The sequence below is a fragment of the Syngnathus leptorhynchus genome, chromosome 11 (genome assembly GCF_054491065.1).
Source record: "Syngnathus leptorhynchus isolate UIUO chromosome 11, UIUO_Slep, whole genome shotgun sequence".
Classification (NCBI taxonomy): domain Eukaryota; kingdom Metazoa; phylum Chordata; class Actinopteri; order Syngnathiformes; family Syngnathidae; genus Syngnathus; species Syngnathus leptorhynchus.
Window position 1 is genome coordinate 2,850,294 of NC_141205.1, and position 25,317 is coordinate 2,875,610.

At 40.5% G+C, this 25,317-nt stretch overlaps 1 protein-coding gene across 11 annotated transcripts in view; it reads left to right on the plus strand.

Moving 5' to 3' along the window:
- The window catches only part of foxp1b (forkhead box P1b), a 90,190-nt gene that overhangs the window by 17,853 nt on the left and 47,020 nt on the right, over positions 1–25,317 (plus strand). For 6 of the 11 annotated variants that reach the window (XM_085923432.1, XM_085923430.1, XM_085923424.1 and 3 more), the window contains exons 3-4: positions 6,867–6,933; positions 18,004–18,163. In XM_085923432.1, coding sequence (XP_085779558.1) covers positions 18,014–18,163 — 150 coding nt within the window. In that variant the 5' untranslated portion in view covers positions 6,867–6,933; positions 18,004–18,013. Of the gene's footprint in view, positions 1–6,866; positions 6,934–14,860; positions 15,119–18,003; positions 18,164–25,317 lie in introns of those variants that run through there. The other 5 variants (XM_085923420.1, XM_085923422.1, XM_085923423.1 and 2 more) reach the window with 5 other exon arrangements.

Sequence of the window (25,317 nt, forward strand, 5' to 3'; positions counted from 1 at the left end):
GCATCTTTATATTTCAGGAGGCTGTCACGCCATGCCTGATGGAAAACCTCAAGTCTGGTTAAACGCCATTTGCGCTCATGCTTTCTACTTAATTGTTTAAGCGAACGTGTTTCATCTGTGAACCACGGAGTAGGCAGTCTACGGCGAGTTTTTAGACGTAGCGGCGCCACCGAGTCAATGGCATTTAACAATGTAGCATTGAATTCATTCGTAAGATTATCAATAGAGCCGGTATATGAGGGCAATACGGCAGTTGCTGGTCGCAGTAGCTCAGATAGCGCAGTCGCAGTCATGGAGTTAATATTACGGCTGCTGTAATTCTGATTGCTATCTTGTCTTTGACTAAGAACTAAAATTTCTAATTTTATTAAGTAGTGATCAGACAAAACAGTAGTGTATGGCAGTACTGTTATATTAGAGGTTGCCAGTCCTCGGGATAATACCAAATCTAAGGTATTACCATTCTTATGCGTTGCTACCTGTACGGCTTGCGTGAAACCAAACGTATCAATAAGAGTCTGAAACGCCGAAGTAAGTGGCTCAGACGGTAAATTCATGTGGACGTTAAAATCGCCCATGATTATTATATTATCCGCGTTTGTCACTAGATCAGCCACGAATTCTGAAAATTCATCCAGGAAGCTAGCGTAAGCCCCAGGTGGACGGTAAATAACAGCAAGATAAAATGACGGTAAAGCGGTAGATCGGACAGTGAGAACTTCAAACGTTTTAAATATGTTAGTCGAACGAGGCGTAAATCTAAGATCGGAATTCGAGATGAGGGCAACACCCCCACCCTTTTTTCGAGGACGCGCCACATGCGAGCTCACAAAATTTGGAGGCGAGGCCTCATTAAGCGGTAGCAGTTCATTAGGTCTCAACCAGGTCTCGCAAAGACCAAATATATTTAGATTATGTTCCGTGATGAGGTCATTAACGAGAACTGCTTTCGTATGAAGCGATCTAATATTCATAAAACCAAATTTAAGTGTAATCGGTTGGTCAGGGGTTGCAATTGTCAGAGGATTTTTGAACGAAACGAAAGTAAGATTGTGTTCTCTAGGCCTGACATCACCTCTCAATTGTTTATTCGCGCGGCGGGACGATACGACCGTAGGAATTTGATAGTAAACATTTGGTACACACGTAATATTATCTGAAACAGGCACCATATCATCAGCTATACCGGAGCGTTTGGATTCGTCTGCCACCTCAGTAGAAAGTGTGTTCAGGTGTACTGTAGCACTATTCAAACTGTGACGCACTAGTCTACACAAGGAGCTATGTGCATGCTGGAAGTCTAGCCTAGCGCTAGTTAACTTGAACTTAACTGCTGCCGGGCGAGTTGGGTTCGGCGCTAGCCTGGTCCGGACACCTCCGCGTTTTCCCCTCTTCTGCCTCCTCGCACACCGCTTCCGACGCTGCCTGGCCAGGGAAGGAGTAGCAGACGAGTCCGGCGATGATTCAGACCGAAGCAGTCCTAGCGACTTTAACGTCCCCGTATCAAAGCCCGAAACGCCGCAAAACTCGCTTTCGCCGATGTCGAGCAGAACCTGCCTGCTGTACTTGTAGCGCAACATGGTACGATCAGACAAACAAGAAAACATAAAACTGTCAGACAAACACTCATTAAATGAACTCATTGCTTCTATGCTAAGCAACACATGTAACTCAATTTGACGTATCAAATGTGTCATTTTCAAAGTAGCATTCATGTGGGTGATCGTACATTTAGCCAAGCCACAAAGTGTCCCAGCGTGCGTGTACACTGCAACATTTTCACGTAGAAAACAAAACTGTCTACATATATTGTGTTACATTGATGGAAATTTAAATGGTAATGTTGAGATCTAAAACACACTATTTGAATATTCAAATGTACGCACAATAATTTCATGCATTATGGCTTTTAGTATTTGCATACAGGTCTGCTGCTCTGAGCTCGGGTGGTTTAAAAAAAAAAAAAGGCAGCAACAATGATACTGTTTATGTTTGTGGAGATAATAAAGTGAGAAAGTGGAAGTATGCCACTTCACATGTCTAAACTTTGTGCCAATGTTTTAGTGCTGATCAAAAATATGAGATGTTAAGATACTTGTGCTGTAAGAGATCTTTTTTTGCTTCATTAACAACATCGCCAGATTTTTGCTCATCTTAGCTTAACATTCAGGTCTTTAAATATTAATAAAGATACTTCATTATTTAAAAAGGATAATTTCTGTACAGATTAATTTTATGTCCCTATAAAATATTGATTGATTTTTAAAATTATGAATTTACAGAACTATTATTATATTCATAAACAGAAACACGAAAAGGTAACATGTTCAGTAAAATTTCATCAGACAGCGTTTGGCGTCAGTGAGGAATTTATATTTTAAATGTATTTTTAGCTGTTATTTTTTCATTATGTCAGTTTCTCTTCTAATTCATTGATGGGTTTTGGCAAACTGATCCAGGGAAATCTATCTTTTTCTGTTCTGAGAAAATTATAAAGCGAGATGTCACATTGCCATGAAAAAGAGATGAATTCATTACACATGAATCATTTTCATATATATATATATATATATATATATATATATATATATATATATATATATATATATATATATATAATTCATATTTCCTCGCTCACTCTCTCACCATTTATCAAGAACAAAACAGGAACAAAGATGCAGTACCAGGGTCCACCTTGCCTAATTTGACACCGATACTAATATATACTCATACAAACCGTATCATTTAATCTCCATCCTATATTTAATATATGTTCAGGCCAGTGATGTTCTATATAGACATGAAAGTGTTTGAATTTAAAATCTGATACTCATGGCGAAGCAAATAATTTCAAATAGTGTGAAATGATTCTCAAATCAACAGAGACATGAGTAGAGCAGAGGCGAGTACTTTCCCCTGGTGATCCTCCAGGCGCCTTTGTTTCCTTGGTGTGTCTCCAGCTCATTAATGTTCTAAGCATGTGAGCAAACCAGACCATACTCCATAACCCATAGATTGGTGACATCACACACGCACGCACACACACAGCCAACAATCCCTCAGCCGTTTTAAGTCCTCTGGCTCTTTTAGGAAGTGATGGCCACTGAGCTGCCCTGATTAAAATGACAATAGTCTAATTAACTCGACCTCGGTGTCAGTGCACTAAAATGGCTGATGGCCTGTCAGTTCCTGTTTGAAAACCTTTTGTCTCCCCATTGTCCAAAAATAAGACCCCCCCCCTCCCCCACAAAGAATGCCTCAACCTTACTTGATGGGATTTGCTAATGGCAATTATTTCTCAAAAGCTAATTAAATCTAGACATTTATTTCAAGTGTTTTTTTTTTTATTTCTTATAGTCCTCGAGTTATCCTTTGAAGGTGTACAGTTACAGTAAAAAATATGTTAAGTAGCTACCTGCGAAAAAAACAATTTAAAGGCCAAAAAGGTGCTGTGTACATAACTTTTTACTCTAGACCTCTGAATGACTATGCTGCTTGCGGCCCCATAAATTCTTACATTATTTGATGAACTCATCTTAAACTTTGAGGCAGAAAAAGAACAACAAAAAAAGCTTTAATGATTGAAATCGAACCTCCCCCTATTTTTCTATTGGCGATCAAGGCCTACAGGGAGATAATTAGGCTTTAGACTAAAGTTAATGAAATGAAAACCATTCTTTTCTTTTGAAGGGGAGCTTCATCCTAATATCTGCAGACATCTCTGTATTAGTTTTGTTTTGGCTTACAAGCACCTCTTCTGGCTGTCAGTCTGTGGCTGATATGGATAATCATCCAGGTCTGCCTTCTCTGCATCTGCCTGTCTGTGGCCATCTCATGAAAAACTCAGTCGAAGTCACATGGGATAAGTCTGGATTTGGAAAAGAAAATCAATTCCAGGATAAACGTTGGTGGCACGTACCTGCCAAGGGCTAACAAATGCCATTAATTATATTTATAAATCGTCCATCATTATGTAATCATTGTTCTACATCACTGACTCTCTAACAGTAAACCATTAAGGCGACCAGTAATAAAATATACATCATAACGTAAAGCCACAAACAATAAGTGAGAGACAAGAAAAAAACAAAACCAATATTTATTTCAATACAATAGACAACAAATCCCTGATTGGCTATTTGTTAGCACAAATGCAGCAGCGAAAAGAAACACGGAATTCAAATGGAACGACTTGTTCTTTGACTTGTCACGCATGATATTAATTCTTGCAAAGAGCAGACACCTTGTTTATGAACACAAATTGAGGTGTTAGCCATGCCGTTGTCTGACCCAAAAGCACAAGTGGTGGCCAGAGAGCAGTGCATATATTAAACTGTCCTTGTGGAAATTCACATCTGGTGAGTGTGTGTGTGTGTGTGTGTGTGTGTGTGTGTGTGTGTGTGTGTGTGTGTGTGTGTGTGTGTGTGTGTAGTGTGCAACAACCCCCACTTCCCTTCCCCCAACTCCACTCTCGCATTTCATCCTCTGTACACCAGTGTTGCGGTGCTTCGGCATTAGTTGTCTGCTCTGCGTCCATCTGTTGTTATTATTTTCCATTGATAATTGGCTTCAACAATGGAATGCCCCCCCCTGCCCCCCCTGCCTTTGAAACCAAATCCCGTGTTTGTTTTCCAGAGGTCTCACTTATGCTCTCTGTTGTCTGGTACTCCTTCTGACCCCACAATTTGTCACTCACCTAACTACCTTAAGACGTTCAGATCAGCAGAAAAACAAATGACATTGGTACTGTTTACATCACTCCTCAAAGATTCATAAGGTGCCGTGTTCTGTCATTTGGCCAGAACTACTATAAGAACTTTACTATAAGTTTGATGGAATTCCATGGTGGCAAATGTTGCTTTGGATTTAACAAAGTTCAGTTATTATGAAATGAGTGGACAATGTATTGTGTATTATAAGATGCATTGTATGTTAAATGGTTTATTCAAAGTGGACCATAGTATGTTTGTTTGGTGGGTCTAAACGACAACTGTACCATTAGGTCTGTGATTGGTCAATATGAATTACAGATGACAGACCGAAAAGACGATTTTTGGGAAAATGAAAGGATTTTAACTGGTCTAAAAAATTGGGTGTGCACAACTCTACAATAGCAATATAAGGCTGCTGCTGAGCACGTTGCTATCATTCCTACGTTTGCAGTTGTCTTATTTATATTCCGATCAGTTCTCCGCCACTCGGTTGTTCATACAGAATAGTGAGGTGTAACATTGGCGAGCCACTTCTGCAGTGAAATGGCCGTAAAAGGGGCTATTGATTTTAGCATGAATTAATATGATGGTGATGTGTGAAGTTCATTAACGAGCCACCGCAGACAGTATCAAGAGTGCTTAGAGAAATTAATGGAATATCTTACTTAATGTAAATATTCATGAGCTCTCATCTTTTTATCTCCACAGTGTGAAACGTGATGAGAGCCTGTCCATTAGAGGACCTTGAGCCCATTGTTGGGATTGGTCACATTTCAATGGAGGGGTATCAATACATATGAGCATAACCTTACAACAAAGCCATTCCCATTGATTTCAAATCTGGGTTGAGAGAGGAAATTGTGAAGCAAAGTCCTCTTCACAGGTTTGTGGGCTTAATGGGTCCACCGTTGTTCATTAGCATCTAGTTGTCCAGTTCCTCTTAAAATGTAAAAACACAACAAAAGAAACCAAATAACCAAATAAGCAAACAATGTTTTGCACACGCCGGTTATACATATTTTACATTTTAATGTGCTGTATTAACAACATCTTAATGTGTTCCTTTGATTGATATTTGTAATTTATTTGTCTAACAGAGCATTCAACTAAGCCACCTGGGGGGATAATTATCTCGACAATAATTTGTTCCGTTCCCTAAATTCCGATGTCGGAATGTGTGATGACTTCTGACGCAAGCTCCCCTTGTTTATCCTCACCGTGTGTTACCTGCTCCCCTACCGATCTAAATGGCAACTTTGCAGCCTGTTGCGGTTTGAAATTGAGGCAATTATCTTTCTCTTATTAGGGCTTCCGCTGTTGTCTTTACAGTGCACAGAGAAGAGGTGTTCCCACCTTCGTTATCAGGATCTAGTTGTTGCTGGTTTGTTCCAAGCAAATACCAATTTGCTGTCATCAAAAATGATGGAAGACGTTTGGAGCTTGAAATTAATTCATTTCATTTGTCACCACTTGCAATTGATTTATGATTCAACTGGTGATGTGTTAATTGAAGTGTAATTTATCACAATAATTGGAGGGTATTTGAGTTGAAACGAGCCAGCTTTTGTTATTGTTTGATCTGTCTGTCTGTCCAACCTGTTTAGATGCTCGTTGGTGTCTTTTTACTCAAATGTCTATTTTTCGATGAATACCAACTCTTGGTCGCAGTTTTGACTGTCAAATGTTTGACAAAACAGGGAGGGTTTGCGGTTGTGAGATTTTTTCTTCTCTATCCGCCTCCATATTTGGTTACGCTTTAATGCTTTAATTCAAATGCACCTGATATCTTACCCCACAGTGACATTTAAATTTTCCATAAAAATACAATTTTGTTTCCTTCAGCTTTTTTCCTTTTTCTCGGGTTGAGTGCTCAGTTGGGAAAGTCTTGTGCAAACACATCAGTCGCGTCAAATGCATCACATACTGGCACGTCACATTAACCACAAGCGGTATGGGGTTTTCCATCAGAAAGATGATATTTTCCATATCAAATTACCAACACAATTTTTAATTTGTGCTTTTATAGTAGGGTTGAAATGAAAGGATTTGTAGAATAGAATAAATCCAATTACCTAAAAAGAAAATGCATAAGCTTCTTTGTTGGTTGCATTGACAATTAAGTCTTAACTTTATTTTTCCATTTCTTTGGTCTAGGCAGTATTTAGTGTTTTGCCAACGCTGGAAGAGAAGATTGCGTTGACTAAGCAAGCTCTTCAATAAGGTAAGCGACATTCCCATATTCAGGGACTACACTGGGGATGACATTCGAGTGATAGGCGTACTCTACCTAATGCATAACTGCAACTGCATGCAATAACATTTGAAAGTAATTATAGCGTTTTGATTAGAATTAAAAAATATATATTACGAATGAAAATAAACAATTTGGGCTTAAAAGATTGTGTGCACATTTTGGACATCAGTTTAATTTACTCTGTTGCCTTTACTGGCTGCTTTAAAATGTAATTTCTTTATATCAGCATCAAACGGAACTGTCCATCTATTAGTATTTGGCTTGCTAAGATTCGAATTCGGTGGCATTTACAGCCGTCTGTTTTTCCAATGCATTTATAAGACTTTGATTCGACAAAGCTCTTTAATCGTTTACGCCTAGGTTGGAACATAATAAACAAGTGTAGCAAAAATGCCTCGTGGGGGTAATTCTGGCAACAAAGTGAACCGCTTCTGTCACTTGCAGTGTTGTTGCTGCACTTTAAGTACCTTCATCTATTCTCTCTGCATTGCTGCCATTGTGTAAAAAAATAGAAAAAATAAAATGGCAAAGCAAATGCGAGGCCCCTTTGCAAATTGGAAAGATCACCTTACAAATATTGTATAATGTGTAGAACAACATATTGAACAACAGCTAGCTTGCTCTCTATTGTTTTGGCTCTGCTGTTTATGCATGTATTTTCCATTTGTGTGTTCAACAAAAAAAAATATATCTGAAAGTTCACTCATTTGACCTTCAACAATACGTTGATCAAAATACATTTCCAGTCCAAAAACAAACAAACAAAAAAAGTCTGCTTCATATCCTCCTACATTACGTGGTGCTCTTGTATGGATTGGAAGGTAGAATGAATCACATTTTTGTTGTATAGATGGTCATCTCCAAGAAGATTTCCTTTTGGGAAGGAAAATGCATTTGCTGAGGATCAATTTATTTTTCTATCACTATCAAAAAGACCATTTGCACTCCTGGTCTCACACCTTCTGTTTTGACTTGGACATGGATAATATCAACCGGCCACCAGCAGGTGAACACATTTCTATGAGATGTACAGGGAAATGTACATACAATGAGAATTACTATTTAATCACATGAAATGGATTTGGATCATTTTAAAACAACAAGTCTTGAGTTTATTTGCAAAACAATCTCTGTGGCTGGCTAGAAAACCACAAAGCCAGCGTTGCAACAAAAACTGGAATGACAAACACCATTAGCTGAAACGTGTTAGGGTTGACAAATTATTTTGATCATATGATTATGTTGGTAAGTAGATTAGAATCATTAACTTTGTTAAAATCTTACACCTTTCCTTGACTCTGGAAAGTTTCCACATCCAGTTTTTGAAACTTTCCAAATGATGTGAAAACATTCTTGCTTAGTTAATTATCTAAAATGCTCCACTAGTTTCTGTTTCCAAAACCTTATAAAACAAAGAGCTAAGACCCTCTGTACTGATTAACCAGGTTGCAGAGGTGACCCCCGAAACATGTTCACTCTCACCCCCGCCTTGCTTTCTCTCAATAAATATTCTCATGAGGCATAAGTCAGACTGCTTTCAAGCACCTCTGTACCACACAGGGTGCCGATGGCTTTCTCCGCTTGCAAGCGTAAAATGGCCACACTGTCACACGTGTGGTTCTTGCATAAAAGGTAGAGTGAGCAAAACTCTATCAAAACGTTTCCATCCTTTTGCAACCATCTTGTTGTTTACCCTCGCGTACGCTTACCCCCTTTGTCAAAGCTGGCCACGGCCGATCCGAGAGGCCCTCGAGGGGAGACGTTTTCAGCTGTCACCTCGACAATAAGAAACAAATGTCACAGCTGGGCAAAAAAAAAAGAAAAGATGCCTGACTTTCTTACAGTACTTGGCCTTCCTTTGTGTTTGACTGCAGCTCCCCTGTGTAAGCACTCTCTATTGTGACATGTCCACTTTTGTGTTGCCACTTGTCTTTCTTGCTTTTTTTTTCTCTGTCGTTATTTGTCTCTATGTCTCTATTGATCTGTGTCCGTGGCCTGGTGTTAGCTATGTGGAGGTTGAATGATGGGTCTCCGCTTGCTGTGTTATTTAGAAGGAAGGAGGAGTGCAGTGCTGTGCTATTGAAGTCGCTATTGCCACTATGCAGGCACAGCGCACCTCAACTGCACGTCATAGCCCGACTGAAGCTGTTTCTGTTCATCACGGTCATGCTTGCAGGATAGAAATGAAGCTTCATGTAAAAAATCGATTGTCACACTAGATTTTTTTGGTTGTTTTTTGCTTCGGAGCCTTCCACCTGCTCTTTCTTGTTACAGACAAGAGCTTGATTCAACTCCAAAACAACTTTTTAGGTTTCAATTGTGCAAAGCAAATGCTGATAAAATATGACCAATCAGGTCCCATTGCTGTCTGTCTTTAGCAGCGCAATCCACTGAGGATACTCTGACTGGGGTTTTGGCAAAGAGGTCAGCAGCCTTTTTTCTGGCGGAGGAAATCGGGCTTCATCAGATGCATAGTCTTTCTTTTCCCCAGCTGGTGGAGGTAGATGGCAACCTCAGTTAAATCCTAAAATCCTCACGTTTATGATATTTGCCCAGCATTATCTGTGCCTGTGGATGAATGGGAGCGCTGAAGATGTGGAATGTAGAAGGTCATACGTCGTGATTTACACAGCGTACAGCCCCACAATCCCTGGGAAAAGACTTGGTCTAGGATCAAACGGACATCATGCAATATGTTCATAACACTGACCTTTAGATTCATTCATTTTACTTCTGCCCCTCAAATCCAGCACTGTATGAATAACGTCGACATTTAGGAAATTCATGATGATAAATGTATTTTTGGCCCTGGTTTGGAGAGTGCATCTGGGTTAACTGTCATGTGAAATGTCCTTGTCTCGATAAGACAAAGCTCTATGAAACAAGATCGGAATCGCTGCCAAGTGTCACTCCAGCGTCCATCCAAATCGGCATCGAAACTAAACTGATACCTTCATCAGGTGAATTCACGTAGGGCAAATGTCTCTCTGTAGCTAATTTAGGGATTTAGATCTTTGTCTTGATTCTTAAGCAAACTATCGTACTGTGCGCTCTTTGCTTTCAAAGACTAAAAATAAAGTTCTGTTGTTGTTACACGTGCCCTATGTGATAGGCAGATGACATTTACCTTTATTTGATGTGAATGAACTCTGTGGAAGGCCTCAAGGTCACTTTCTGAGAAAGGCAGCTAACGCTAGTAAACATATTTTCAGCCAAAGATTTGTCAACACTGTAAAGGTATACAAATCAAGTTCATCAGATACCAGCAATTCACTTGCTCAGATTTCACAAGCTATAGAAAATTGGGCTGCGTTTTCATTTGTCAATTTTGAGAAGAAGAGCCCACTGTTAGCCGTGGAGGTGCATTTGGACTTCAACTCCTTTTAATTAGAAGTGAGATATTAGCATTTGCTTGGGCTTTATGTGGGGTGAGGGGATCGGGCAGCGACTGTGCTTTCATTAGCCAGCTTCTCTGTGTAATGAGTGCCGTCATTAGCTGATGGAGGGGATTTGCTGGAGCTTTACCTTGAAAGGCACATCTTTTAAATACTTGCAAGGAATACGGCGTTTTAATGGATTTCTTAATGAATAGAATAAAGATGCTACATGTTGAAAATTTGAGTGCCGATCGTGTGGATCAGCAGTGGTCGTCCAAGAAGGGGGGGGGGATTGAAAAGCCAGTTGGGGGAAGAAAAATATTTGTGACTAAAAACAACATTAGAGGTAATAATTAAAAAGTAATTTATTTTTGTGCAATTTCTGTGTGATTTGCAAGAGGCATCTAAGCTGTAGTGCTTGAATTGAAACACTCCGCATTTATTAAAGAGCACTCGCGGGATAAAGCTGACGGCACAAATGTCTACACTGAAGTGCATGTGGACTTTCTGCCGTCCTGACAGTCAGAGAGCTGGGGTGTTTTTTTATGATACGGAAGTCAGTCTAAGCCTTTGACGGTGACTCCATTCTAGAAATCATGCATGAAGTGATTTGTATTTTATTGATGAGTTTTTGAAGTGGCAAGTGTGGGAAATTGGATCTTTGATCTCCTCGAGTTTGGGAAATATCTTCTGAGTGTGTTGAGCTCTCCAGGTAAAATACCCCCATCCAGCCATACGCTCTCACGAGCACAGAGACCGAGTCAGACCTGTCATTTAGGAAGAATATCCCCCTCCCCTTCCACCCCCCCTCTTTCAAAACACTTCTGGTATTTGTTGTGGATGTTTTCCCTGACTGTACACGGTAATTAACGTTGTTCATTAACAAAAACCGGGTATTTGTTTTCGACTTCAACCAATCACTTTGATATGCTAATTACAATGTAATTTAATTTGAGCCCCGTAATGATGATGCTGTTATTATGGACATAAATGATGCAGTTAAGCCGAGAGTAATCTCATTTGCATACTGTACATGCCAGTAAATTAAGCCCTTTCCTGTGTTGCTTCAGCTTTAATTTTCCACTCCTTTTCACACGGCATCCCTCAGCCCCTGTGCCTAATAGCAGACCAGCTTGTTTGATGTCGACAGCTGCTTACCGTACTAAATCTACTCACAATATGTAGTCCATAAAGCCTCCTAAGTGCTCTTTTAAGAAGTTCCTATTAATAAGCTAGCAAGCTATTCGTACTTGGTGCTGACAGAAATGCTTGCATTTGTCTTACACCATCTTTCATCCGCAGTTGATACAATCAACCGATACTTACATGTGTACTGTGCACAGGAAGGAAATAGAATTAGTTAGATGAGCTGAAACATTTAAATGTGAACAACGCATCAAAAAATGCAGAAATTAGGAAAGGAGAAATACTTTTTTCACGGCACTGTACTTCCTGAGGATTTCCGAGGGTGCCCTGAAGAGGGAGAATGCTTTATGGGCTTTTACTCTCGTATCACAATCGCCCTTTGCTGAGACTCCTCCAGTGTTATTTATATCATCAAGAATATTATTATTATTTTATTTTTTTTTGCTGGACAATTTTCTGTTAGTCTCTAATTGGCCGCATAAATCTAGTCAGTTGAGGGTGAGAAATGTTCTGGTGTCATCCAGTGTAATCTTCACCCTTATTTACCAATTCATTAAGATTCATTGATGCAGGCTCGCTGAGAGGAAATGACAACATAAATCAGGCCTCCAACATAATGACCCTAATCAGTTGGGAATTGCACATAATGTCATGATGAACTATGTCCTTGTGTTAGTGCCACTGTATATTGTAGTTTTGCTGCTTTATGAGTAGGACACATTCCCCTGACAAGGGCTGTATTTAAAAGAAAACATAAAATGGAGACCAAAAAAAAACAAAAACCCTGACACTATTAAAAGGCAGAAATCCATGTCAGGTCTTTTGATATGTTGTCCTTCACCCTACAACTGCCCTGACTTTCTTCCATTTAACCTCTTTGTCCATTTGCTGGGAAGTTGTGGCTTTTAAAATAATAACATGCTTCACAGGCTTAAATGAGCCTGGTGTATTGTTGAAGATGATTTGTGATTTCAGAAGCCAGCCAATGTGTCAGGGAGTAATAAGCGCTCCCGTACCGATGAAGTGAGCACAATTAGATGCCTAATTGAAAGTTATTGTGCCACAATTGTTTTACGACACTGACAGTTAGTCAATCTTGGGGCTATCACGCGTTTGGTCTCCGAGCAATGCGGCCTGTGATTGGGTGACACAAGATTTGGACTCAACCAGCCAGGTGAGCCCAATACCAGTCGTTCACACTCTGAATACGTGCTAAATTCCTACTCAAACGCCAATGGCTCTTTAGCGTGATCATTTCAAGGGTGCTACTGACATAAGAGGGCCTCAGAATCAAAAGAAGGGAAAAAAAAAAAGATGAGGTGACTCATTGTCAGCTCACACAGAGGACATTGGTCCCAAAAGACAGTAGTTCTAATAATATTGTCCCTTCTTTACACGGGGACACAATATTAATTAGACAAGTTCGTCAAAGCTAACCTTGGTTTTCCCAAGAAAATGTGTTTGACATATTTCATCTCCACAAGTTTGCATCCCCACTCGCTTAGGAAGACTCCTTACATGACTCCTTGTAAAGATGATTAGAACTATGACACCGTTTAAGTAATGTTAAAACAATAAGTAGCTTTACAGATCCCAAAGGTTGGTGATGGACTGAAGGTATTTTTTTTTTTCTAATGGTGCCTTCAAGGTCTAATTGGTTACCTCAGCTTGACGGAAGAGGTCCGCACGTCTTTTATTTCATGATGTCTGTTCTCTTGCTGCCGTCTTGATGGGCATGAGCCACACGCAAGCCAAATGATCAAAGTCAAATGAAGGAGAAAACGTGCGGGGAACATCTCCTGAAAGAAGCTCCAAATCCCAGAATTGCCATTCCATTCATGTACAAGCAGATACAAAGTCATTAAACTTTTCTATTTGCTTACTCCCACTTCGCCCTAGTTGTACTAAAAATACCGTGGCCTGCCTTACTTTGCCACATGTCATCGTCTGGGCACCGTGGGCCTTAATGCTGAGCTGTTGTCGGCGTTAAGTGGTTTTTTTTTTTTTTTTTTTTCTTGCTTAGCTTCTTATCTGTAGTATTCATAATGAAACTATCTGTGACCTTTTGTAATGCAAATGTATGGTTACATTTGACATGCTATTGTAATTATTGTGCGACTGGTGACTTTTTTTGGCTTGATGACTCTCTCTGTGCTTATGTGTCACGTCTTAAATTTGGTCTTTTTGTTATAGTTGCTTGTTGTTGTAAAACTAGCGTGGCTCATTTTACCAGAGAAGAATTCCTTGTGTGTTTTTACATACTAAAGATGATTCTGATTCTTTGCTCTGCAGTTCTGTGCATCAAAGATTCATTGTTGTACCAAATGATTTTTTTCCCATGTCGTGCTTATTTTATTGCACCACCAGTATTTGACATTATAAATGATGTGGGTTTTCTATCAAACATGTGGATTTTTGTGTGTGTGTGCATTTTTCCCACCGCGTCTCGTGACGTTGTCGGGATCAAACTCGGGAGTCATTCGACACACAGGACCTATTGTCATTTCCTTGAACCAACTGTAGTTACTGAATAATTAAACAAAGTAAATGTTTAACATGTTTTTGCAAGTTCCTGCTGTTGTGTTGTGTGGAGCCACTGCGCTACATATGCACTGTGGGAGAAACACAGGCATACTTTGCTTTGACGATGGCAGGAGCTCACCTTGTTGACTGCTCACCGCAACGTGGCTTTTTCTCAAATACCGTCTTGCTAAGCAGGTGGGACAAGGCATTGTATTGAGTCTTCAAATGTCAGAAGAACAGCCATTTGTTTATCTTGACTTGTGCCTCGCTGTTTATTCTAGCCCAAGCTGCATCTGCATCAACAATGATTCCCTAAAGATACGCCCCCACATATCTGGACCTGTTTACACTCTGCCTGCCCCCGAAAGCCTGGGAGGATATCGGCTGATCATTCTACCTGGTTAATATTGAATGTTGCTTGCAAAGGAGAGCTGTTTGTTCATCAAAACAAAAGCTGCTTCTCCTATTTACTGTCGCCATAACAACAATCAGCAAGACAAGTTTATGTTTTGAAGTTAAATCGTTGAAGTGGTGGGACAATGATTGCTAAATATTGGTCAGTTTTCAAATCACAGCAGATTTTTCACTCTGAGTTGTCGATAATGTGTTTTGTGTACGTCTGAAGACTTTTCCCAAGAATCTGAAGCCAAAATACAGCAAAACATGAAGTTGTTCAAAATCCTTGAGAAAGATTCTGTTGTCGTATGGATTGTTGTGTTGTCTAGACGAGCAAGCGAGCTGAACCCAAAGAACTCTAAAGTGAATGACTCCCCTTTGTCCCCTCCTTTGTGTGTCCTTATCTCACTCAAGAATTGTGCTCTTGTTGTGTGCTTGTGTAAACAGGGCTTGTGTGAGAACTGGTTGAATTGTAGCAGATGGCTGCTTGGGCTTGACTGTCATGAGCATTAAGGAAAAACACAACATGGAGAAGGGTCAAGGCACAGCTGTGCGAGTCGAGCCTACCTTGAGTGGACTGCGGTCTTGCTTGAGCAGCCACAAACCAGGATTTGATTTTTAGAAAAATGTTTTTGGGGAGGAAGAAGCAGCAGCAAGGTGAATGAGCTCCGGACACGTTCTCTTAACCTTCAGCTAGGAGACGGACGGAGGTGACGCATTTTTTTTGTACGATACTTGTCTTTAGTGAGCTTGTCGAAAATTTAGATTTCTAATTTAAAAGGCCGAAGCTCCAGATTTCCATTTGTGGGTTGAACCACTCTTGCTAAAATGACTTCATTTAAGTTTTGTTGCAAATGGCACTTTTTGCCATGTAGAAGGGATCATTGATATATGTAGTCATCGTTGCAATGTCACAGTTCATCTAATTGTTTGGGGGGAAAAAATGCTTGACACTAAATATTGTGCTTCATTTACCGCATTCCACTAAACCTAGAAGTTGTAACTCATGAACCAAAAATTATATCATGACACAGTCTGAATATCTTGATATTGGCTGGGTAAATCTGTGATGAAACATCGTATTCTTTCTTTCTGCTCTAATGCAACATTTTAACAGTGGCAATGGATACTGTTGGAAAACACAGCACAGACCTGACGATGATATGATCCAAACTTGTAACGTTAGGCAGCAGTTTTCTCTGGGAAACTTTGCGTTGAGCAACCACGAGGCGAATATGTCACTTTTGTTTTTATAATGTGAATATGAAACAGCGGTTAGAGATAGAAATACCTGGTAACAGCAAAAGTTTTGCAAAACTTATATTTTTCCAAAACTAATACCCTTTGGAAAGAAAGTCTTTAATAGTATATGATAACATGTTTACATATATTTACAAAAAGCTCAAAGGTTAACTATATAAACATCGCTCGCCATAATTTCAACCCTGCAGATCTGGTTTTATGATTGTTCTATATGCACATAGTATGTTTGTTTTTGGAGTAGGAACTCCCATGTTCTTTACCTCAGTGAGTGCAGCACTATATATTTTCTGGACACCTGACCTATAATTACGGCTGCCCGCCAATGTTTAGAAGCATATGAGTTTAATGGGAACATCTGAAAAGCACACAAAACATGGCTGTCCCTTGAGTTAAGTGAAAATAGATATATCAAATGAAGAAAAATGCAGGGCAGAGTTACTGGAGCTCCCTGATGTGGCGTCGCTTTCTTGGCATTTCTCATATCGACTTGATATTTTCTGTGATTTCTTTTCATCTCTAATTTTGTTGTATCTGATATTGCAACCTTAAACGATTCAATGATAAAATTAACACCAGTGGACATTCATGGGTACTATTTGTCAAATAATCTAAATTAAATAGGCAGTGCCTTCGTCACTTCATTCACTTTATGTGAACGCCTGCCTGTTTTGATTTAGTGGCTTGGGAGGAGAAACTGTTTGCAGTGGCCTGCAGATGGAGTTGTTAGTCGATGTGTCCCATGCCACGGTATTCCTTTTTGCTTGCTGCCTGTTTAGAAAATCCCATTATGGAGGGAGTCAATGCCAGACTGGAGGGGTTAGCTGGGTCAACATCTGTCTAGAGAGGGAGTAGTCTCAGCCTGGAGAACAGGGCCTGTAGGCTGGGCTGCTTGGGGCTGTTCAGACAGGCCTCGAAGTGTGTGTGTGGGGGGAATTGGGTGATTGTGGGGGGTGACACACCACTGAACCAGCACAGGCCACAGTGTCAGATGACTCTCTTGGCTAGGTTGAGCTCTGTAGTATCATGCAGCCAGCCATACTGTACTTAATTTATGTTGGGTTGTAAGTTCACAGCGAGCGCTTCCTGAAAATCACCACCTCAATAGAAACCTGCTGTTTATTTTCCTTGAAATATTTCTACGTTGAGATGATTATCTCACCTATGCGTTTCACATTTTCCCTTTGACAAGTTGTCAACTTCAATTTCCTGTCTGTCAGCCTGAGTGTCGAGGTATGTCTGTATCTTGTTTCCATCTGCACCTCCAGAGAGGCTCGATCCGTCCGAGCCACCGAGTAGATATTAACATACGTCGGCCACCCCCATTACAGGCCTTAAACGCGAGCCCATAAATCTGTATTTAGTTCCATTTTCTCTAGCTTTCATGATGAGGCCCTGTGTTTTAAAGGCAATTATTCCGTTTCAAATAAATAATTAATCGGGCAAGCAGATTCGCTTCTGCCTGACTCTGTCAGCTTCATTAACCCGGAATTGGGAGGCTCGGTGAGTTGCACCAGTGTGGCGAGCAAGCCATGCGCAGCAGCTGTAAATCACCCTCCTGCTTAAAAATAGAGGCGCTGATACACACCAGTGTCACGAGGACGTATCCCTTGAGAGAAATGGCTGCATCATCTACTGTATGTGACTTTATCCAGACACGGACCATTACAGCTAAAATGTTGGCATGTAGCTGTGTATGCATTCTTGGTTCCCAATTTGACTTAAAACGTGAAACAAAATGTATTTGTTGCTCTCAACATTCTTTCCAATCATCCCATTGGGATTATTTATATTCCAAACTGCATTTGGGTGTTAATTGAACAGCCCTGGAGAATTACGCTGTTTTTGCTCAACCACGCATTGGATGTTTCTCATAGAGCTCGTTTGGCACGCCTCACGTAGTCGGTCGCCCTGGTTCCCATTAAAAGGCCATTGAGCAGCGGTTCTTCTGGGAGCTATGCGAGTAAATATACCCATTTCCATAGAACGTATTTTCTGTTTTGTTTTGGAGGGCCGGTGTTTTCTTGGGCTCCCCTGCTTTAACTCATCCAGGCTGGGTTCCTCTCCGAAGAGCAACCGTATTTATACTTCATGATGGCGAACACAAACACAACCCCAGTTTGACTCCATATTTTCCATACCGGTGCTAGAAGAGCAAACAAGATACAGACAAGCAAGGAGATGTGCAATAAAAGTGAAATTCTAAAGGAAGGATATGACAGATGTTTATATTTTGTCCTGGAGTTGTAACACAACCTGATTGCTGTGTTTTAACAGCTGTTTGACCTTGTCTCTCTCTCCCTGGCCCTCCCTGTCCCTGTTTTCTCTCGGCAAGTTTTTAAGTCATGATGCAAGAATCTGGGACAGCGACAACAAGTAACGGAGCATTTCATCAAAACGGAGGCGCGAGCACAGAGAGCGATTCCAAGGAAGGACAAGGCAAGAGCGCCACGCCATCGGCGGAAGTGACCGCAGCCGATCTCCAACAGCACCAGGTAGGGCCCACCTATCTTCACTTTATTAAGACATGTCATCAGCAGGCCAACAGCACCTCTTTAAGTGCCACTTAATATTTCATTCATCCTCAAAGTACATCTAGTACATAAACACATTACTATTATTATTTATGTATATTGAGGCACTTTTTGAATATTTAAATAAGGGGAAGTGCTCTCTGTGTGTGATTGTGTTTGGTTGCTAATGTGTTTACCGTAGCATGCGGCATCGGAATTTTTTAAATATTTATACGGATGTTAGGACATATTTTAAGTGTGTAGGTGCAAAAAGATCTTGCTGACAGTTGGGGGGGAATATTACATTCAATGGAATGACAGCATTTTCTTGGGATGGCTGTAAACAAACCTTGCACTCACGGGAAATGCCACGCTCTGACGTGTTAACCAACGAGGTGCAGAGTGGCGCATCAGTGTGCTTGTCAGCCAAGCCCAAAACATTTTCTCCCATCTCAGTTTAGAGGCGGAAAGACAGGCTCTTTCTGTTGGTGTCAGTGTTATGTGTGGCACACGACAGCGTGTTTAAGGAAACAACATTGAAAAGATCAGTGTGTCTTGTGCTATCTGGCTCTCGCCGACAGGGCAACGGAGGCTGTTGTCACGAGCTGTTTGGTGATGATGCGCAGGCTCTGTGCAGCTGACTGTTGTCACAGCGCATCCGTCAACGTTTGCTTCCGAGAGCGCAACAATACTGTCGATGAAGAACGGAGTGATAATTCAAGAATCTTATTGTTTGTCGTTGGTCTCAACCCAAATTGTGTCCAAAAGTGGCTTAGTCCTCACTTTTAGTGTTCAGCCTTTACTCTGTCAGCTCTTCATCTCGGCCCTTTTTTTTTTCCATCGCAGGAGGAGAATGTCGTCAGTGAGAAATTCCTAGCCATACTGAATTCATTACTGCAGTAGTCAGAGAAAACCACGGATGAAATTTCAATCACTGCGGGCAACACTTGAGTAAACAGTTGTGCTGAAACCAAATTCCTGTTGACTTTTTCCTTCATTCTTTACCAGAGGCATTTACTTTGGTTCGCTGTGCAAAGATGACTCGGTTGCATGTGAGGCGATCTCAAAGGATGACGGGCGAGGGATGACACCTTTATGTTCTTGGGTGTTAAGGAATAAAAATCCCCTAATTGATGGAATCAATCAAAATGTTTTACCTCTTTGTAACATACTATGCATGTTTATTTCACTTTTAAAATTACCTCCCCAAAATATCCAATAATCTGTTTCAAGTATATTTTAAAAAAAAAACATATTTTTTCGTCCTCAAATACAATTGTCATGGACTCACTTAGCTGCGCTATCATAACAAACCTGGCAGTGACGTATCATTTATTCTTATTAGGCAATGTAACAATGAAAGACAGTCCTCATTAATAAAGACGGGGGGTGAAATAATTGTAATCTGTTTGATCATCTTGATTTTGACAAGGGAATTCATCTTGTCGACTAGTCAGATCTGCGGAGGGAAGTGGACCATGAGCTGAACTCAAGCATGTCTACTCATGATATTAGATTCAAATACAGAACTTTTTTTTTTCCTAATTGGGTGTGCTTTATGCTTTCACAAGACTTACTCCCTTCAAATGTGCGTATGTTTGTTTTGCAGAAGCTGTGGTTTACTTACTCTATACGCGCATGAGGAAGTGAAGATAGTCTTGGAAACGATTGTAAAAAAAAAAAACACTTTGCGAATGCACTCGCCTGTTATTTGATTCGACAAATTTGCAATTGCAAAACGTGTGAATCCTTCTGTCCTTGAAATCAATAGACATTGATTCAGAAAAGTTTTTAAGCATGATCTAACACCACAACAAAAAGAAAATTGACAACCGGAGGAGTTGATGTGGTCGATCATATTTCTATTCTTAAATATGACAGGCAAACAAATTGAAAGCTCGCTTTCTCTTCTTCTGCCTTTGTACTGAATGGCCAAGATGGACGTGCATAACAGACTGCAGAAAGAGCTGAGCGGGTACAAATTTCCACTTTGCATAATACAAGTCATACATGATTCCCCGTGGAGGCTCGAGAAAATGAAAATGCACTTTTCAACACCGCCGTCATTGCCCGCTATCGTGTTGAGCTTGCGATGACTCGGTGATCAAACCTTACCACATGATTAACATGTGTAAGCAGAAGTTAAAAATAAATGAATAAAATAAAAAGCTATTTTGTTTTTAGCATTTGATCTACATTATAACAATACATTCAACAATTTAAATTGTTTACTTTCGATTTTCTGGCGCTATTATGGCTACAATGCCTAATTTACGTTCAGCATCCCCCATAATGCAACGGGCTATTTACAATTTTTTTTTTTTTTTTTACTCTACATTGGCAGCTCTACTCTTCAGTACGTATTCTAATAATTATAATATCGAAATGGTTTAAAACTCCAGTTCTAAACTATGATCCCAAAACATTTTGATATCATTACAAACTCATTTTACAACATGACGCCTCAGACTACAAGAGCTTATGCCTTCCCTATCAAATTGCTGAAATCATTTTTCCTCAGTCTGGTTGTGAATTCTCTGTGAATCTCAGGTATCTCCACCTGTTCTGCTCATATTGCCCCAATATCACATGAGGCCCGCCCGGCAGAGCTTCTGCATCCAGCTTATTGGAAAATCAGTGAAAGAGGATAACATCAGTGTTATGACACTGCATATTGCCTTAAATTGCTTTATTGGTAAAATGATAGTGCTCGTCCAATTTGAATAATTTCATGGAATCCCTCACAGAACAGATTAATTATGTTATCACACAACTGGCAACATCTGTCTTTATAGCACAGCACATGACAGTTTTATTACAAGCTAAATTTCTTTGCTGGTTCTGGCAATTGATGTGTGATCTGATTATTAATCACAGATGCACAGCGATGGTAAAAAAAGGGATTGGAATTATTTGAAAAACAAGGACATTATTACAGTGGAGCTTCCAAATGCAAACACCTTCAAGGGAGGGCATCTAATTTGGCATCTGATTTAGAATTTTCTGAAAAGTTGCACAAAACACAGGAACAGGAACTACATTTGCAAGAATTAAAAATTGTTGACCAGTTTTTTGCTGGAGACTGGACCTCTGACAACTTACGATGTTGCTCGATTTATTGAGAATTCTCTCTGAGAAATGGCAAATGGCAAATACCGCACAACTTAAAAAGTAGTATTTTATTGTCAAAACACTGTTTACCCCAAACCTGTCCTTTCACCCATTTAGTTGTGTAACAATACCCGTTTTAGAGAGGGCGTTCTTTAAGGACAGCCACTTGAGAGACTTAAGAAAGCGCCGTTGCTCCTGAGAAAACAGAGGCGCAGGGCCTATTCATTTTTAATGAGAGCACTACTTTGAAAACTTCACAGAATTAATATATATCAGTGAAGCCTTTCCTATGCATAAAACTTGAGGGTAATTAATATTCATAGGCTGTGCTTGTTAACACCCCAATGCCAATACAATGTAGATCCAATTAACATAGAATGGACCCAAAGGAATTGTCCAGATACTGTAAGCCATTGAAATTGATAGCGGGGCTGTCTTCTTTTAAAACACGTTATTTGTTTCATTCGGCCCTAATCCTTGTCTGATGAAGGAAGGCAGCGTTCGGGGCCTGGCATGAAAGCAAAAGATTTTTGTGTGTGTGTGCGCGTGTTGAGGTGGTACTGCGTGAGTGGCTCGATGTACGCAGAGAGGGAATCACCTTCACTGGCCGACTGATGTGAAATTTCTGTAGTAAGTTGAGTTTTTATCTCTTATTCATCATCTCTCGGCACAGAGGTTGTTGTTTTGCTTCTTTGTGTCAGAGCACAAGTCTTGTGAGTGGCAGAGAAAGTGCTGCAGGTCCAAGGGGAGCAAAGTGAAGAGAAGGGGGATGCCACGCTGTCCATTGTTTGCACACATCTTGCAGGTTTTGCGCCTCAGCACACACGCAGGGCCAGCCCCACTCAACCTCTTGCTGCATCGCAGCTCAATGTGATTATCAGCAGAGGACTTTGATTCCGCTGTCAGTTTACATCATGGTTGCATCGTGGCAAAACGTTTGTGTGACTCTTTTCTACCTTCTGTAAGATCAAACCACGTTGCACGTTCTCAGCTGCTGATGAAACGACTCAATCTCGAGAACACGTGCCATGATGGCCGTTCTTCCACCTGAGCCGTGGCAAAATGCAGCGGAAAAAAAATAAAGTGAAGATCTTGTGCAAAATGTCGACAAAATCAAAATACAATTAGGTTTGCATAACCTTTTTAATCCATCTTCACAAAGACAAGAATTTTAATTGCGTCAAACATAAATATCTCTACTCGATGTGGACAAAAGGGGTATTTGTAAAATATATGCCGATCAGTAACTGATGATAAAAGTCGTCGTAGTAGTAAATATGCATAGGCAGCCAAATTGTGTACATCTCAAGGTAAACGTGATAGTTTGTCATTCAACCATTACAGAACAGGCCTGTTATGAACGGCATCTGCTGTGCACAGTCAGCAGCGACACGCCTCCTCCGAACGGCCGCCTTCCATGTAGCGCGTGATATAGCATGATGAGACGCCGAGTCATAAACAACCGTAATGTTAGCGCGGTATCATGTGAATGACAGGTGCCGTAAATACCTAAGGCAGAATAGAGACAACGATTCATATAAATCCCATCGTGTTTCTTTGTACATAAAACAAGTCCGCTTTCAATGGATGAGAAGAACATCACTTTGACTTAATTTGCCAGCAGGAGAAAAGGACAATGTGCGCATGTCCTTTACAGCGATGGCTGTTGTTATTTACTTGTTTACGACTTTCCACAAGATGTAATGGGATGGCTGGGTGAAAGTAGTTGCTGGTAAATGACACAGAAAATAAGACCTTTATGTTTTCCCTCACTTTCTCCCGCTCGCTCCCCCTCCCTGGCTATGGTCTGCATTTAAGTGAAGAAACATGAGCCTTGAACATAAGTAACTGTTTTTTACATTAGGTGCTCCCTGGAGGTTTGAGGAAAATATCGGGGCACTGTGTGAAATGTGAATGTGAAATCTTGCAGAAAGAAATATTTATGACCATTTTCTGCTTGATTAGAGTTGGGGGACAGGACTTGGAAGCTATTGAGTGGACAGTTGTGCTTCTGGGCTCACATTAAACAAAGAATATCATCGGGAAGATATCATGGTCGTTGTTTTTTTTTTTTTTATTGTTACCATTCCTATGTTAAAGCAAAAGCACTGGTTAGGGTTTCATCATTTTTGTGCAGGTCAGTTTCATTAGTTGTTTATCTTCCAAATGATTTTTTTGAAAAACAAAAAAAGCCTAAATTTCCTTGTAATTTTCAGTAAAATCAGTATGACTTTTGCAAGTTTTGAGAAAATTGCGATTGGCTGGGAACCAGTTCAGGGTATCCCCCGCCTACTGACTGATGACGGCTGGGTTAGGCTCCTGCACGCCCGTGACCCCCGTGGGGCCAAGCGCTACAGATAATGGATGCATTTTTTTTTAAAATAATTAGTAGCTCTCAGACACATCATAATACCTTCAAAATAAATAATCCTTTATTGTTTGCCGAAGCTTGAATGCATTCGAGGTGTCACCCTTGTCCATCTGTTTTATTGTACTTTAGCTTTAAGAGCTTCCTCTGTAGCGAGGGTTGAGGATATCATGTTTGATCAATCCTGCCTGTCAGCAGACAAGGAAACGTTCGGAAATGTTCTCACCACTGTTCCCCACAACCGAAGCCACTCTGTGACCTGACAAATCCATTTGCTCGATACTTCGAGAGAATTCAGATTCTTAAGACTGCAGATTTGTTCTGTTGGTGTGACGTGCTATCACACCTCCAGTCTACTCTGACACTGTGATCTTTTGAGACTATACTCTTCAAAATAAAACCGGCGTTGAGGAGTGATTGAATTAGCGATTTGTGGCAAAATTTATCTCAATCCGCAAGTAATTTGGTGCTCACTGTCTTAACACTCATGCTCAATGAAAACAATAAATTGTGTCCTTATCTTCGGGAGGGGAATCAAGATAGGAGCTTGAGGCTGTGGATTAAATGGGATTGATTTGGTGAGGAAGTTGACACAGGAAATTGATGCCCAGCTCACATTGCATCTGGCGGGAAAGAGGGAAAGCGTTTTCCTTCTTTAATCATCGGGAAGCTTTGCTTCAAAAAGTGTCTCAGACGTGTCTTCGCCTCGCAATGAGTGAGACCTGGTTATGTCCAGTGTTAAATTGAAAGAAGGGCTGTTGGGATTTGGAGGTCGCGAGACAAGAGAATTGGTGCTCACGGAAACTTGATCAATTATCACAGTTTGCGGAGCTCTTGAGGGCTCCCTTCAAAGTGCCCCAGGACACAACAAGAAAACCATGAGGAAATGCGCCCGTACTATCATTAGCACGTTTAGAAGATGTGCAATTTGGTGAGGTGCCAAGATTTGTCTTTGCCTTTTCATCAAAGGCTTGATGAATTTACAATCGGCTCGAAGGTATGACCGCTGACGGACCTGATGTATTTCCTGATCTTCTGTCTGTGGGCCAGCTGTAAGTAAAGCTTCCACTCCAGCCATATGTCCTGGTGTTGATGTGGAACATGTATGGAGTTCTGTCAGGCAGGTGCATCCTTTTTGCTGACTTCCGACCACACCGTTCCAGTTGTGTGTTTGGCTGGCAAACTATTTTAAACCTCTGACTAGTGGCCACTGTGTTCTTTTCACCATCTGTTTGGGGAATGAAAAAAAACCAAATACTGAAAATCAAAATAATTACATTGTGTCGCTTGAATGCTTACAAAGCGAGATGGATTATGAGGGGAACAAGATTTGCTTTCAACACTTTTTTTTAAATGACCCTTAAAATTGACAAGAATCCACTTCACACCTTCCAACACAGCCAAGGCACTCGACTTATTCACATTTTTTTTTAGTCTTCATTTTTTATTCACCTCAAGCTAATTCATGTATTAATTGATTGAGCAAGTAATGCAGAATTGACAGTATGTAGCCCGATTCCTAATAGATTCCCTCATTTACCTTCAGGGGAGTTTGTTTTTGGAGCACATTAGCTTTGCCGCGTCGTGGTCTGTCAGACGTTTTCTCTAAGGAATCTGTGTTTAATTTGAATAATTATACAAAATGTGTTCTTTTGGT